The 18977-nt window shown below is 31.9% G+C and overlaps 1 protein-coding gene across 1 annotated transcript; it reads left to right on the top strand.

The window, feature by feature from the left end:
* Window positions 1-137: 137 nt before the first annotated feature.
* LOC132550782 (uncharacterized) lies at window positions 138-12475 on the top strand. The gene is made up of 4 exons (XM_060214874.1): window positions 138-291; window positions 8475-8554; window positions 10675-11907; window positions 12354-12475. Exons 2-4 carry the CDS (start codon window positions 8494-8496, stop codon window positions 12473-12475), a joined length of 1416 nt encoding a protein of 471 aa, XP_060070857.1. The 5' UTR covers window positions 138-291; window positions 8475-8493.
* Window positions 12476-18977: the final 6502 nt, after the last annotated feature.

Consider the following 18977-nt stretch of genomic DNA (forward strand, 5'->3'; position numbering starts at 1 on the left):
ACAAGAGGACACAGAATAAACAGGTGAAAAGGGATCAAATAACAAGTTTGAGTCTTATTTGTCTTGGAGAGACATGTAATAAATGTATATACCTCGCCCTTGTCTCCACGTAAGCTGAGAGAGGCCACGTGACTGAGCTTCGATCTATCCAGAATGAAAACGAACGGCAGTTCGGGGATACACGGAATGAACACAGACAGACGATGAGCGACCATCAAGAAGATATATGACCAGATGATTACAAAACCTTACTTTTAAACAGATTAACAGGCATTCTGCATTTGTACAACCGTAAGTATCCGTAAGCATAAAAGATGACACTAAAACTCGCCTTATCAGCATTCCGTTACTCAGAGACATATATATCACATATACGTCTCTGCGTTACTTATCACAGCAACGGATGTGGCAGAAGCATAAACTCATTCCCAAATAAGGAGATGTGCACATTGCATTGGAATTTGTCAATACGATTGTAAATTACAATGTGATTCGTCAATACGAGCGGAACCCAGAAACAATTAACCTTTTACATCATAGACACTTCGGCATCTGGTCAAGCAGGGACTTGGATATCTCGTCAATATCACTTTTGGTACTTAAGATAAGATAAGATAAGTGATTTATGGATGCAGAACACACACCTTGTCACTTTCACTTTTGGTACTTTGAACACACACCTTGTCACTTTCACCAGAGACATATATAACGTGTATTATATATGTCTCTGCTTTCACTTTTGATACTTGAAATGCACACCCCATCACTTTCACTTTTGCATACCTGCCAGCTTTCCCCGATTCTGTCTGCAGTTTTCCGAATTCTACTTCCCAGGACCGCCTCCCAATCGTAGGGATAAAAATTGGGGAATTTCCCGATTTCAGCGATCCCGCTAGGTAGGTCATAAGTAACCTTGCTTTATTTGTCAAATAGGTAAGGCTGGCCACAAGATCAATCCCTGGCTAGGCGAGTACTCTGCCCAATTATCTAATTAGTGTCACCCAATTCAGGTTAATCCTAGCTGACCGCTACGCTTGGTTGCACACTTGTACCCGGCCAATTAATCCTTACCTAATTAACGGTAGACTATTGGTCAGTTAAAATTACGTCATTATACCTATAATTAAGTAGTTATTACCATTTTCATACTACATATTCGATCAAAGTACAAATTAACAACAAAATGGTTGATAAGCGATCTTCATGATGTAACTATGTTCAAGCATTCCTCAATCAATTTATTTAATTCAACCATGTCATTCCTTAAAATCTACTAAGTTGGTATCATGAGTAAAAAAATCAGATAAAAATATTTCATTCACTGGCGAGTTAATTAAATTTCAACATGTTTAATGTTTGGTTTGGTACTCCTCAAAATTGTGATAATGGATAAACAGGAAGTAGCTACATTTATGCAAAATATGAATCGATCCGGACCGAATTTCCAGATTTGTATCTGTCTGCAGTTCTTTTCTAAATATATATCACTGTAAATACAAAAATTCAAATATCATGGACAATTTGATCTAGATTAAAACACTTTGAATTTTCTGGAAGATTTTATTTCAGTTATCTTTTTCACTCTTTTTCTAAAATTTTAATAAATTGACAGCTTAAAATTTCATGAGATGATTAATTTTATTTTTACCATATTTCAATTGAACAAAATCTTTCAGAAGCATCATATTTTGAAACACCTATCCTTACTAACAACTAATCTTAATATCTGTTGTGTGAGTTCAATGAATACTGAGAATTTGAATGAATAAATTCCAACTTGATCCTTACTTGTGAAAACCCCCATTTTTTTCATTGTTTCATTGAACACACACACCTTGTCACTTTCACTTTTGGTTCTTGGAACACACACCTTGTCACTTTCACTTTTGGTACTTGGAACACACACCTTGTCACTTTCACTTTTGGTACTTGGAACACACACCTCATCGCTTTCACTTTTGGTACTTGGAACACACACCTTGTCACTTTCACTTTTGGTACTTGGAACACACACCTTGTCACTTTCACTTTTGGTACTTGGAACACACACCTTGTCACTTTCACTTTTGGTACTTGGAACACACACCTCATCGCTTTCACTTTTGGTACTTGGAACACACACCTTGTCACTTTCACTTTTGGTACTTGGAACACACACCTTGTCACTTTCACTTTTGGTACTTGGAACACACACCTTGTCACTTTCACTTTTGGTACTTGGAACACACACCTCATCGCTTTCACTTTTGGTACTTGGAACACACACCTCATCGCTTTCACTTTTGGTACTTGGAACACACACCTCATCGCTTTCACTTTTGGTACTTGGAACACACACCTTGTCACTTTCACTTTTGGTACTTGGAACACACACCTTGTCACTTTCACTTTTGGTACTTGGAACACACACCTTGTCACTTTCACTTTTGGTACTTGGAACACACACCTCGTCACTTCTATGTTTAGTACCTGTACACCTCAGCTCTGTTATTTCCTGTCGGTGATATTGCTCCAACAGGCGAAATATCTTCTGAACTGTAGAAGTTTCTCTGCAACTCTTTTTATTAGTTTTGCATTTTTAACCATTTAGACCTGTGTGAGACTTTCTGTTACCAAACAAAAACATTAACAACAAGTAGAAAGGCACTGGACCAAAGCTGTACTTAAAGAGTTGATTTGGTTGTGCCATTCTCCAACATCGTTGTTGGTAAGGCTGGCCTCCACTTTGAAGACTTTGTGAATGAATAACAAGGAGTATTACATTCCAGTTACATGAGTAGGTACCAATTGTCTATAAATTATCAAAAGCCTTACACAGCTGAGACATATCTTTCTGGTAACTGGTGCTGTTTACTTGTGGCTGAGTGACAAGATGGATCCCTGCAGGTCTTTTCTCATGGCACATGTTTGTCAAGTATTTAAACAGTATATAAATCTATGACGCATGTTCTTGTGTGTCAAATATTTAAACAGTATATAAATCTATGGCACATGGTTGTCCTAGCGAATGATTAAAAGGTATACCGTACATGTTTTAATATCTACTAACATATGTCCCTTTGTACACAGCCAATTATTTGAATTATCGAGTTATACATCTACATTGAACATTATTGAACATTACATCAGGGACGTATATATATGTATATATTCTCCATTACATTGAACATTACCTATGTAGAGCTGTTCTCCATTACATTGAACATCACCTATGTAGAGCTGTTCTCCATTACATTGAACATCACCTATGTAGAGCTGTTCTCCATTACATGGAACATCACCTATGTAGAGCTGTTCTCCATTACATTGAACATCACCTATGTAGAGCTGTTCTCCATTACATTGAACATCACCTATGTAGAGCTGTTCTCCATTACATTGAACATCACCTATGTAGAGCTGTTCTCCATTACATTGAACATCACCTATGTAGAGCTGTTCTCCATTACATTGAACATCACCTATGTAGAGCTGTTCTCCATTACATTGAACATCACCTATGTAGAGCTGTTCTCCATTACATTGAACATCACCTATGTAGAGCTGTTCTCCATTACATGGAACATCACCTATGTAGAGCTGTTCTCCATTACATGGAACATTACCTATGTAGAGCTGTTCTCCATTACATTGAACATTACCTATGTAGAGCTGTTCTCCATTACATTGAACATCACCTATGTAGAGCTGTTCTCCATTACATGGAACATTACGTTTGTGGTGCTATTCTAACTACAAGGAAGAAAGGCAGGAAAACATGAAAATGGTACAGAATAGACACATTATACAGAATATATTAAATTGTAATCAAACACAAATTACAAGTAATGATACATATTTACTGTACCTACACTACATCAAACACAAATTATAGATAATGATACATATTTATTGTACCTACACTACATCAAACACAAATGTAATGATACATATTTACTGTACCTACACTACATCAAACACAAATTACAGATAATGATACACTACATCAAACACAAATTACAGATAATGATACATATTTATTGTACTACACTACACTACATCAAACACAAATTACAGATAATGATACATAGCTGTACCTACACTACATCAAACACAAATTACAGGTAATGATACATGATACATACAAATTACAGATAATTATTTACTGTACCTACACTACATCAAACACAAATTACAGATAATGATACATATTTACTGTACCTACACTACATCAAACACAAATTACAGGTAATGATACATATCTATTGTACCTACACTACACTACATCAAACACAAATTACAGATAATGATACATATTTACTGTACCTACACTACATCAAACACAAATTACAGATAATGATACATATTTACTGTACTACACTACATCAAACACAAATTACAGATAATGATACATATTAGAATTGTACCTACACTACATCAAACACAAATTACAGATAATGATACATATTTACTGTACCTACACTACATCAAACACAAATTACAGGTAATGATACATATTTATTGTACCTACACTACATCAAACACAAATTACAGATAATGATACATATTTACTGTACCTACACTACATCAAACACAAATTACAGATAATGATACATATTTATTGTACCTACACTACATCAAACACAAATTACAGATAATGATACATATTTACTGTACCTACACTACATCAAACACAAATTACAGATAATGATACATATTTATTGTACCTACACTACATCAAACACAAATTACAGATAATGATACATATTTATTGTACCTACACTACATCAAACACAAATTACATATAATGATACATATTTACTGTACCTACACTACATCAAACACAAATTACAGATAATGATACATATTTATTGTACCTACACTACATCAAACACAAATTACAGATAATGATACATATTTATTGTACCTACACTACATCAAACACAAATTACATATAATGATACATTTTTACTGTACCTACACTTCATCAAAAACATATTACTTATTATGATACATATTTATTGTACCTACACTACATCAAACACAAATTACAGATAATGATACATATTTACTGTACTACACTACATCAAACACAAATTACAGATAATGATACATATTTATTGTACCTACACTACATCAAACACAAATTACATATAATGATACATATTTACTGTACCTACACTACATCAAACACAAATTACAGATAATGATACATATTTATTGTATACATATTTATTACAGATAATGTACCTACACTACATCAAACACAAATTACAGATAATGATACATATTTACTGTACCTACACTACATCAAACACAAATTACAGATAATGATACATATTTACTGTACCTACACTACATCAAACACAAATTACAGATAATGATACATATTTACTGTACCTACACTACATCAAACACAAATTACAGATAATGATACATATTTACTGTACCTACACTACATCAAACACAAATTACATATAATGATACATATTTACTGTACCTACACTACATCAAACACAAATTACATATAATGATACATATTTACTGTACCTACACTACATCAAACACAAATTACAGATAATGATACATATTTACTGTACCTACACTACATCAAACACAAATTACAGATAATGATACATATTTACTGTACCTACACTACATCAAACACAAATTACAGATAATGATACATATTTACTGTACCTACACTACATCAAACACAAATTACAGATAATGATACATATTTACTGTACCTACACTACATCAAACACAAATTACAGATAATGATACATATTTATTGTACCTACACTACATCAAATACTAATTACAGATAATTATACATATTTATTGTACCTACACTACATCAAACACAAATTACAGGTAATGATACATATTTACTGTACCTACACTACATGTACAATCAAACACAAATTACAGATAATGATACATATTTACTGTACCTACACTACATCAAACACAAATTACATATAATGATACATATTTACTGTACCTACACTACATCAAACACAAATTACATATAATGATACATATTTACTGTACCTACAATACATCAAACCCAAATTACATATAATGATACATATTTATTGTACCTACACTACATCAAACACAAATTACAGATAATGATACATATTTACTGTACCTACACTACATCAAACACAAATTACAGATAATGATACATATTTACTGTACCTACACTACATCAAACACAAATTACAGATAATGATACATATTTATTGTACCTACACTACATCAAATACTAATTACAGATAATGATACATATTTATTGTACCTACACTACATCAAACACAAATTACAGATAATGATACATATTTACTGTACCTACACTACATGTACAATCAAACACAAATTACAGATAATGATACATATTTACTGTACCTACACTACATGTACAATCAAACACAAATTACAGATAATGATACATATTTACTGTACCTACACTACATCAAACACAAATTACAGATAATGATACATATTTACTGTACCTACACTACATCAAACACAAATTACAGATAATGATACATATTTATTGTACCTACACTACATCAAACACAAATTACAGATAATGATACATATTTACTGTACCTACACTACATGTACAATCAAACACAAATTAAATACAGATATCATGTTCTCTTATTTAATTACATGGCCAAATTATGTTGTGCTGATTTATATGAAATATTATTTTTATGTAATCTTAATACATGTAGTTGTCAGTATATACCAGTAATAGACAAAAGTCCAGTAAGTTCAATTTGACCCCTTAAGTAACCAAATCTATAATAGTCTTTTATAAACATCAAGTTGCCACTCTGATTTATGAATATAATAAATTAAGATCCCAGCTGAAGATGGGATAACACTAGAAGAAATAAGTCAACTGGTAACAAAAGTGGAGTATTGTAGGTAAAAATAACTGGTATGCCATAAGGAAATAACAGCTGATCCCTACATGATATATATGTATACAAATAATCTATTCCTAACATACTGAATCTAATGCTACAGTAAGGTCAATGTTCGTGTGTGATATCCCATGGACTAACCAGACTACAAACATCCAGTACATATTTAAACACTACATATGAAATAAGAACTACTCAGCCACCAAATAGACGTACAGATAATACATGTCAGAAATTTTGTCAGTCCGCCAAACCCAAAACTTAAGTAAAAACTTGTTAAAAAATGTATATCTAATGATGGAACGTTAGTTAATTTACCATGATAGTCTTCTTATGAATAGCTACATCCTGTTGACAGGAAAACTGTTGAATAGATGACCACGTCTAGGAAATCAGCTACTGACTGGAAGTATAGAGATGGCAAACACTGAATTACCAGAACACTGAATTACCTGAACACTGAATTACCAGAACACTGAATTACCTGAACACTGAGTAACCTGAACACTGAAGTACATGAACACTGAATTACCCGAACACTGAGTTACCTGAACACTGAATTACCTGAACACTGAATTACCAGAATACTGAATTACCTGAACACAGAGTAACCTGAACACTGAATTACATGAACACTGAATTACCTGAACACTGAGTAACCTGAACACTGAATTACATGAACACTGAATTACCTGAACACTGAGTTACCTGAACACTGAGTTACCTGAACACTGAATTACCTGAACACTGTGTTACCTGAACACTGAAGTACATGAACACTGAGTTACCTGAACACTGAATTACCTGAACACTGAGTTACCTGAACACTGAATTACATGAACACTGAATTACATGAACACTGAATTACCTGGTACAAAATTTGTATGCAAGAAAATAGTTACCAACTCAAGAGATTCCATTATCAAAATCCCTACAATGAATGATTTGTTCATCCGTAAATGAGGAACCAACCAAAAGCAGTTACACAAGTGAAACCTCTTCTGCTGGCAGGGCAGTGAAAGAGGAAAGCAAACGGGCCACAAGATATCTTATTATAGTAAAATACCAGAATTATAAGACTACAAATAACACATGGTATTACCAAACAGAATTTAGAGGTGTACAAACTATTTCAGCTAGAAAAGTGACACATCATATCAACAAAAACTTGGCCTATATATAATTCAGTAAGGATAAGTTGAAAGAGAATATAGGTTGCCTTGATAGCGTTGCTTTGACTTATAAGAATTTCCCCTTTTGTAAAGCTATGGAGTTAGAATCTAAAGGGTTGCTTGTTCGAACCCTGGTGGGGAAGGGCTGTTTTCATCACCCCATCCAATTAGAAATTTATAGCAGTTAAGTGAAAAATCAATGTGATTGATAGACTCCATGGGCCTGTTGATAAGACTGCTTGATTAAGATAAGAATTGTCTTTTTTTAACAATATTACATGATATTCCAATGTATTTATAGAAACTTTTCTGGTAACATTAATGCTACTCTGCAGCAATCTATGCCCATGCTATTTTTTCTCTCTATTTTTTTTTATAGAAATTCAGAGGTGACAAATATGGAGAGAAGGCCACTTAAAAAAGAAGCTATCGATGAGGACCTTGCTGCAGACTTTGAACGTGAGTATTTTGAATTTTAAGAAACTTTCATAAAATGTGGTATGCTGATACTGCAATAAGGGAGGCAAACCACAGTTTTTTTCTACTCAACTGATTTTAGAAAAGTAGTCTTGTACCATGTAATTTTACAGTAATCTATGCATTGTAAAAAAGAACAAAAATAATTATAAAAAACCCTTCTATCCTGCTATATCAAACCATGTTATAAACTGCCATCCACTGTATATCAACACCTGCTAACCATTGTTAAATACAGAAGTGTTGAATCCCTGAACCACGTCACCATTACTTATGTTTCATTTGGTCTGAGCTGTCAATCATATACCAGCGGTAGTTGATGAATCAGTGATAGTGTGTACCCCAAGTAGATAAACAATTATCACTGTAAATTGTTCTATTGTTGTTGATTTTGTATTTCTTAAAATCATTGGGCAGACATATAAACCCTGATAATACACTAACTGCATTATACCACTTGGTAAGAGAAAAAATTCTGTTTAGTTCAGTTGGTTGCGTGTCAGACTAGTGAGACAGGGATCAAGGGTTCAAATCCTTGGTTGGTGCTCTTGTAGGGATTGTAGGGATTCTAGAATAATACTTAGCATTATACTTTCGCAAGCATTGCTGTGTCTCCTGGAAACTTGAGGATGAGTGATTTCTTGGAGGGGGAGTATGTAACTCTGGTAAAATACTAGCTGCAATATAATGCTCAACTAGAGAGACCTTCCTGTTAGTTCAATTAGTTGAGGGTCAGATTAGTGAGGCAGGGTCCAGAGTTCCAATCCTATTGGAAGCACTGAAATTTATTCTGTAAATGATGACCTCTGTTACTCCTAGAAAACACTGGATTTCAATCAGAATGTGCAACATCTCAAGCTGACAAACCCTTTAGAGAATCATTAAATGTGAGAACTGTTGGCCATAGCTATTCTGTCACAGAAAGGATCTCCTGATCCTGGCCTTTCATATCTACTGATATTAAATGTTTCACTGACAATCTTGATCAATTGCCTTCTGTTGTCTGTTATATCAACAAACTGTTGTCAACATAACAGTTAACACATCATAAGAAAGGGTGTGGCTTACATTCTGGTGCGGCTAATATGTGGATCAAATCGAAAAAGTCATTTAACATTGGCTCTATAACTTATATATGCAGTTTATAACCTATGGTAGATCTGTCTAATTTCCCAAAGTAAACAACATTGTTAAATACTATTCCCATTAGTTTCAACCAGGCTTATTTGTACCTATAAATATGTGTCGCAATGTTCTCACTTGTAAACAACATTAAATACTATTCCCGTTAGCATAAACCAGGCTTATTTGTACCTATAAATATGTGTCACAAAACTTATGGTTTCTTTAAAGATAATGTTTATTGATTTTGTTTATTTTGCCATAAAAAACACCATATCATGTGACATGCAGAAAGTAATGAAAGATCACAGGTGAAAGTGAATTACTACTATGAAGTGAAAATGTCTGTCGTCATATTGATGAGACAGGAAGTCAAAATTTAAACCTGATGACATGTATGTAAGGTGAAGAACATAACTGTCAGTGTTCAGGTGATGTATAGGTGGTGATATTATATGGGAAATTACATTTATATGATAATGTTCTACAATCCAATTGTATCATGACCCTTATTACACTGCTAAAATCACCATGGAATCTCCTGTATAAATGAGTTTTGTGAATTTAAGCAATGAATTATTTACAAGTTGCAAGTAAGATTGTTAAGAAAGAGAGAGAGAGAGAGAGAGAGAGAGAGAGAGAGGGAGAGGGGGGGTAGGTTGGTTGGTTGGTTGGTTTACTTGAAAGAAATAATGAAACCTCCCCTTACAGAATAGTTTGTAGGCACTTCAGCTGACCCATGGCTCTCCCTCCTACCTGTAACAGGGGTCACATTTGCATTACATGTAGAGTGTAACTCAAGTTTTAAAAAAAAATATAATTACAGCTTTGTATCATGAGTACTAGCTGCAGTGATAGACAGGTAGACCTGTAATAGCCCATATGGTTTGAAAGATGTGTCATACATAAGGGACATATTTTCACTCCTCTTCCTGTATTTAATAATTAGTACATAAGTAAAACAGTCTTCATATTTTCAGAACCCCCAAGGAAAAAAATTCACAGGGACTTTGGTGCATCTTCAAGCAGAAATGAACAGGTTTATGGAAATGAAAACAGTTTGGAGGAGATGCAAGTTTCCTCCTATAGTACAGACAATAACCAGGATGTGGAAATGCTTTCACATCACGATGATGATCTTCCAGATGATCCAACAGAGGATATGTTTGCCGATAATGTAATGAGGATGGATATACCAATTCAGGGTAACAAAAATGATTTAGGAAAACAGATAATGTCTGAATTTCTTTCCAATACGATGTTATTAAGAAATTCAGGGGGTGGTGTTACGATCATCAGAAATCTAAACTATTCAGAAAAAGACAATGACAACTTATACAAGGACTCTTTCACAAGCAAGGTGGACTGTACGCTGCAAAATATGGCTACATATAGGGGAGAAGTTGGGGAATTCAACAGCTGGTACCAGACAGTTTGGTGGAAAGGGGTTGGAAAATGGCTACTCTATTATATTAAAGATGGTCCACAGCTTACTTTTCCTCTTGAGTCAAAAGTTTACACAGTAAACCAGCATGATCACAAAGAAGTGGGAATTGAAGAAATACAAAGACGCTTGCTACAATCAACAAAAAAACCATCAAACTATCACCCTGAGGTCACACATGTACATTGTAAGGAAAAACATGGGAAGTTAGAACTGGGAATGAAATGTTTCCATCTTCATGAATCTACAAATATTCAGCTCAAGTCTTCGAATGCTTCAAAAGAAGGTGGCCAGGGTGATAATGCCATTAATGGTATGTGTAAAGATATCAGACACTACAGTTCAGCATTTAGCCAAAACCAAGAAGGAGGGAGCATATATTTTGGAATTACAGAGAAAGAAAACCCTAAATCGAGTAATAAAACAGCTTTCAGTAAAACTCCTGTTGTGTGTGGAATAAAGTTTGATATAGATGAAGAAAAGGAACGAGTTATTCGTATGAAAATTGATTATGCAATGTCGAAAGAGATGCTCTGGGTGAGACATGATGGAGAAAAAGCAAATAAAGATGAAATACATCAGTATTATGATGTTCGTTTTCATAATGTTGGCGCTGAGAACAGTACTAGGAAAGTTTTGGAGGTTTCAGTGGCAAAGTTTTATGGTTGTGTATTTTCTTCTGACCCGAAACCATGTTATCTTGATGCTGAAGGACAGAGGAAATATTATGAAGTAGAGAAATGGGTGCCAATTGTGATGAAAGACCTATGTATGTATACATTGTTTAATTTCATTATGTAATTTTATATAGAGTGTTGATATAAACTTAATAGATCTATACATTATACTAGTTGACTTTAGAAATACTAATAATTGGTAAAGTTTATTGATTATTCTATTGTAAAATTCTCCTACAGCCAGGCATATTGTCACTCTGTGTCACAATCAAATGTAAAGACCTTCGTCTAACACCAGGTAAAATCTTTATGTGCACTGACAAGGGCAAGTAAAAAAATTATTTCAATGACAGGAAAGACATGCTCAGATTTCTAAACATTTGGTATACAGAAATATATGTACTATTCTTGTATGTTTCTTAGATATTTAAGGCAATAATACTGTATTTTCATTTTTAAATTGACAGTGTTATGAAAAATGGAATTTTTGCTAAAGCTATACTGTTGTAAGTTAATGTAAACACATTATGTTTTTCAGCTCATAGTGAAGACTTCATATCACGTTTCCAGAGATTGGATATTGGTCAGAAGAATAAAATCTATGAGGTAGAAAAAAGTTCGGAAAAGATTCAGCAAAGTGTCTTCAAAAGTAAGTTGTAGGTTACGATGTTAGTGATAATATTGAAGTATAGAAGTAAGTTACGATGTTAGTGATAATATTGATGTATAAAAGTAAGTTACGATGTTTGTGATAATATTGATGTATCAAAGTAAGTTATAGGTTACGATGTTAGTGATAATATTGATGTATAAAAGTAAGTTACGATGTTTGTGATAATATTGATGTATAAAAGTAAGTTACGATGTTAGTGATAATATTGAAGTATAAAAGTAAGTTACGATGTTAGTGATAATATTGAAGTATAAAGTAAGTAACGATGTTTTTGATAATATTGATGTATAAAAGTAAGTTACGATGTTAGTGATAATATTGATGTATAAAAGTAAGTTACGATGTTAGTGATAATATTGATGTATAAAAGTAAGTCATAGGTTACGATGTTAGTGATAATATTGATGTATCAAAGTAAGTTACGATGTTAGTGATAATATTGATGTATAAAAGTAAGTTACGATGTTAGTGATAATATTGAAGTATAAAAGTAAGTTATAGGTTACGATGTTAGTGATAATATTGATGTATAAAAGTAAGTTACGATGTTAGTGATAATATTGATGTATAAAAGTAAGTCATAGGTTACGATGTTTGTGATAATATTGAAGTATAAAAGTAAGTTACGATGTTAGTGATAATATTGATGTATAAAAGTAAGTTACGATGTTAGTGATAATATTGAAGTATAAAAGTAAGTTACGATGTTAGTGATAATATTGATGTATAAAAGTAAGTCATAGGTTACGATGTTTGTGATGATATTGATGTATAAAAGTAAGTTACGATGTTTGTGATAATATTGATGTATAAAAGTAAGTTACGATGTTAGTGATAATATTGATGTATAAAAGTAAGTTACGATGTTAGTGATAATAATAGTTACGATGTTAGTGATAATATTGTATAAAAGTAAGTTACGATGTTAGTGATAATATTGATGTATAAAAGTAAGTTACGATGTTAGTGATAATATTGATGTATAAAAGTAAGTTACGATGTTAGTGATAATATTGAAGTATAAAAGTAAGTTACGATGTTAGTGATAATATTGAAGTATAAAAGTAAGTAACAATGTTAGTGATAATATTGATGTATAAAAGTAATACGATGTTAGTGATAATATTGATGTATAAAAGTAAGTTACGATGTTAGTGATAATATTGAAGTATACGATGTTAAAGTAAGTTACGATGTTAGTGATAATATTGAAGTATAAAAGTAAGTTACGATGTTAGTGATAATATTGAAGTATAAAGTAAGTTATAGGTTACGATGTTAGTGATAATATTGATGTATAAAAGTAAGTTACGATGTTAGTGATAATATTGATGTATAAAAGTAAGTTACGATGTTAGTGATAATATTGATGTATAAAAGTAAGTTACGATGTTAGTGATAATATTGAAGTATAAAGTAAGTTACGATGTTTGTGATAATATTGAAGTATAAAAGTAAGTTACGATGTTAGTGATAATATTGAAGTATAAAAGTAAGTTACGATGTTAGTGATAATATTGATGTGTAAAAGTAAGTTACGATGTTAGTGATAATATTGATGTATAAAAGTAAGTTACGATGTTAGTGATAATATTGAAGTATAAAAGTAAGTTACGATGTTAGTGATAATATTGAAGTATGAAAGTAAGTTACGATTTTTGTGATAATATTGATGTATAAAAGTATAGGTTACGATGTTAGTGATAATATTGAAGTATAAAAGTAAGTTACGATGTTAGTGATAATATTGAATTATAAATGTAAGTTACGATGTTAGTGATAATATTGATGTATAAAAGTAAGTTACGATGTTAGTGATAATATTGATGTATAAAAAAGTATAGGTTACGATGTTAGTGATAATATTGAAGTATAAAAGTAAGTTACGATGTTAGTGATAATATTGAAGTATAAAAGTAAGTTACGATGTTAGTGATAATATTGATGTATAAAAGTAAGTTACGATGTTTGTGATAATATTGAAGTATAAAAGTAAGTTACGATGTTAGTGATAATATTGATGTAGAAAAGTAAGTTACGATGTTAGTGATAATATTGAGTATATGTTAGTGATAATATTGATGTTACGATGTTAGTGATAATATTGATGTATAAAAGTAAGTTACGATGTTAGTGATAATATTGATGTATAAAAAAGTATAGGTTACGATGTTAGTGATAATATTGAAGTATAAAAGTAAGTTACGATGTTAGTGATAATATTGATGTATAAAAGTAAGTAAGTTACGATGTTAGTGATAATATTGATGTATAAAAGTAAGTATAAGTTACGATGTTAGTGATAATATTGATGTATAAAAGTAAGTTACGATGTTAGTGATAATATTGAAGTATAAAAGTAAGTTACGATGTTAGTGATAATATTGAAGTATAAAAGTAAGTTACGATGTTAGTGATAATATTGATGTATAAAAGTAAGTTACGATGTTAGTGATAATATTGAAGTATAAAAAAGTAAGTTACGATGTTAGTGATAATATTGATGTATAAAAGTAGTTACGATGTTAGTGATAATATTGATGTATAAAAAAGTATAGTTACGATGTTAGTGATAATATTGATGTATAAAAGTAAGTTACGATGTTAGTGATAATATTGATGTATAAAAGTAAGTTAAGTTAGTAAGTATACGATGTTAGTGATAATATTGAAGTATAAAAGTAAGTTACGATGTTAGTGATAATATTGATGTATAAAAGTAAGTTCGATTAGTTACGATGTTTGTGATAAATATAAAAGTAAGTTACGATGTTAGTGATAATAAAGTAAGTTACGATGTTAGTGATAATATTGAAGTATAAAAGTAAGTTACGATGTTAGTGATAATATTGAAGTATAAAAGTAAGTTACGAAGTGATAATATTGAAGTATAAAAGTAAGTTACGATGTTAGTGATAATATTGATGTATAAAAGTAAGTTACGATGTTAGTGATAATATTGATGTATAAAAGTAAGTCATAGGTTACGATGTTTGTGATAATATTGAAGTATAAAAGTAAGTTACGATGTTAGTGATAATATTGAAGTATAAAAGTAAGTTACGATGTTAGTGATAATATTGATAGATGTTCGAAAAAAGTGATAATATTGAAGTATAAAAGTAATGATGTTAGTGATAATATTGAAGTATAAAAGTAAGTTACGATGTTAGTGATAATATTGAAGTATAAAAGTAAGTTACGATGTTAGTGATAATATTGATGTAAAAGTAAATAGTTACGATGTTAGTGATAATATTGAAGTATAAAAAAGTTACGATGTTAGTGATAATATTGATGTATAAAAGTAAGTTACGATGTTTGTGATAATATTGATGTATAAAAGTAAGTTACGATGTTAGTGATAATATTGAAGTATAAATGTAAGTTACGATGTTAGTGATAATATTGAAGTATAAAGTAAGTAACGATGTTTTTGATAATATTGATGTATAAAAGTAAGTTACGATGTTTGTGATAATATTGATGTATAAAAGTAAGTTATAGGTTACAATGTTAGGTGTTAGAATATAAGGATAGTTTAACTGAAGACAAGGTTCCCTTGACTGTTAACATTGAAATTAGCTAAATGAGTATCTGGTGATAAAATCTCCGTGTTAATTCAACAATTTCTGATAATACTTGTGCACAACAGATAACTGTCTGGGTGCCAGACTCATAACTTACAGCACTACATCACCTATTAACAAAATATAGCCATGACATCATGGAAGCATCCTCAAAAAGATTATTTGAAATGTTAGTGATAAACAGTTTCATATTCTTGACATGATGATAGAGGCTCAGATCCTGCATGAGTCGAAAAATGTTCCTGTGTGAATAATGTATTAATTACTTGATGGGATTAATGCCTAACAAACTAAGTAGATGTTGTGATGATATTGAAGTTTACAAAGTCTACGGGTTAGATATTATTGACCTGTTGTAATTTTCAGAAACATGGGTTATTTTTGAAAAGGTTGTTGTAGTTTACAGTATAATGGTTCAAGCATATGAAAATCTTTTTGTTTGGAAAGATGGGTTATATGTACATATATGTTGACTGAATGGCTATATAGATTGGAATTATCATACATATAGTATTGTATATAGTTTGAGATGGATACTATTATATATTTTCCAGTTTACAGGGAGATGGGTTATATATTCTTCCAGTTTATAGTTTACAGGGAGACAAATTACACAGTTTATATTACAGGGAGATGGGTTATATATTCACCAGTTTACAGGAGAAGGTTTATATGAAGACAATGGTGTAGTTTCATGGAGATGGGTTATATATTCTTCCAGTTTATTTTACAGGGAAGTTATATAAGCCAGAATGTTTACAGGGCATGTCCAGTGAAATGGGTCTCTATCCTGATTATAGTTTGTGGAGATGGGTTATATAAATGCCAGTGTTATGTTTACAGGGAGATGGGTTATATATTCTTCATTAGATTTACAGGGAGATGGGTTATATATTCTTCCAGTTTACAGGGAGATGGGTTATATATTCCTCCAGTTTATAGTTTACAGGGAGATGGGTTATATATTCTTCCAGTTTATAGTTTACAGGGAGATGGGTTATATATTCTTCCAGTTTATAGTTTACAGGGAGATGGGTTATATATTCTTCCAGTTTACAGGGAGATGGGTTATATATTCTTCCAGTTTATAGTTTACAGGGAGATGGGTTATATATTCTTCCAGTTTATAGTTTACAGGGAGATGGGTTATATATTCTTCCAGTTTATAGTTTACAGGGAGATGGGTTATATATTCCTCCAGTTTATAGTTTACAGGGAGATGGGTTATATATTCCTCCAGTTTATAGTTTACAGGGAGATGGGTTATATATTCCTCCAGTTTACAGGGAGATGGGTTATATATTCCTCCAGTTTATAGTTTACAGGGAGATGGGTTATATATTCCTCCAGTTTATAGTTTACAGGGAGATGGGTTATATATTCTTCCAGTTTATAGTTTACAGGGAGATGGGTTATATATTCAGTTTATAGTTTACAGGGAGATGGGTTATATATTCTTCCAGTTTATAGGGACAGGGAGATGGGTTATATATTCATTTCCAGTTTATAGTTTACAGGGAGATGGGTTATACATTCTTCCAGTTTATAGTTTACAGGGAGATGGGTTATATATTCTTCCAGTTTATAGTTTACAGGGAGATGGGTTATATATTCTTCCAGTTTATAGTTTACAGGGAGATGGGTTATATATTTCAGTTTATAGTTTACAGGGAGATGGGTTATATATTCTTCCAGTTTATAGTTTACAGGGAGATGGGTTATATATTCTTCCAGTTTATAGTTTACAGGGAGATGGGTTATATATTCTTCCAGTTTATAGTTTACAGGGAGATGGGTTATATATTCTTCCAGTTTATAGTTTACAGGGAGATGGGTTATATATTCTTCCATGGGTTATATAGTTTACAGGGAGATGGGTTATATATTCTTCCAGTTTATAGTTTACAGGGAGATGGGTTATATATTCTTCCAGTTTATAGTTTACAGGGAGATGGGTTATATATTCTTCCAGTTTATAGTTTACAGGGAGATGGGTTATATATTCTTCCAGTTTACAGGGAGATGGGTTATATATTCTTCCAGTTTATAGTTTACAGGGAGATGGGTTATATATTCTTCCAGTTTATAGTTTACAGGGAGATGGGTTATATATTCTTCCAGTTTATAGTTTACAGGGAGATGGGTTATATATTCTTCCAGTTTATAGTTTACAGGGAGATGGGTTATATATTCTTCCAGTTTACAGGGAGATGGGTTATATATTCTTCCAGTTTATAGTTTACAGGGAGATGGGTTATATATTCTTCCAGTTTATAGTTTACAGGGAGATGGGTTATATATTCTTCCAGTTTATAGTTTACAGGGAGATGGGTTATATATTCTTCCAGTTTACAGGGAGATGGGTTATATATTCTTCCAGTTTATAGTTTACAGGGAGATGGGTTATATATTCTTCCAGTTTATAGTTTACAGGGAGATGGGTTATATATTCTTCCAGTTTATAGTTTACAGGGAGATGGGTTATATATTCTTCCAGTTTACAGGGAGATGGGTTATATATTCTTCCAGTTTACAGGGAGATGGGTTATATATTCTTCCAGTTTATAGTTTACAGGGAGATGGGTTATATATTCTTCCAGTTTATAGTTTACAGGGAGATGGGTTATATATTCTTCCAGTTTATAGTTTACAGGGAAATGGGTTATATATTCCAGTTTATAGATTACAGGGAGATGGGTTATATATTCTTCCAGTTTATAGTTTACAGGGAGATGGGTTATATATTCTTCCAGTTTATAGTTTACAGGGAGATGGGTTATATATTCTTCCAGTTTATAGTTTACAGGGAGATGGGTTATATATTCTTCCAGTTTATAGTTTACAGGGAGATGGGTTATATATTCTTCCAGTTTATAGTTTACAGGGAGATGGGTTATAT

The sequence above is a fragment of the Ylistrum balloti genome, unplaced genomic scaffold (genome assembly GCF_031769215.1).
Source record: "Ylistrum balloti isolate Yb309-2 unplaced genomic scaffold, AGI_CSIRO_Ybal_v1 Utg369624, whole genome shotgun sequence".
In the NCBI taxonomy this organism is placed as follows: domain Eukaryota; kingdom Metazoa; phylum Mollusca; class Bivalvia; order Pectinida; family Pectinidae; genus Ylistrum; species Ylistrum balloti.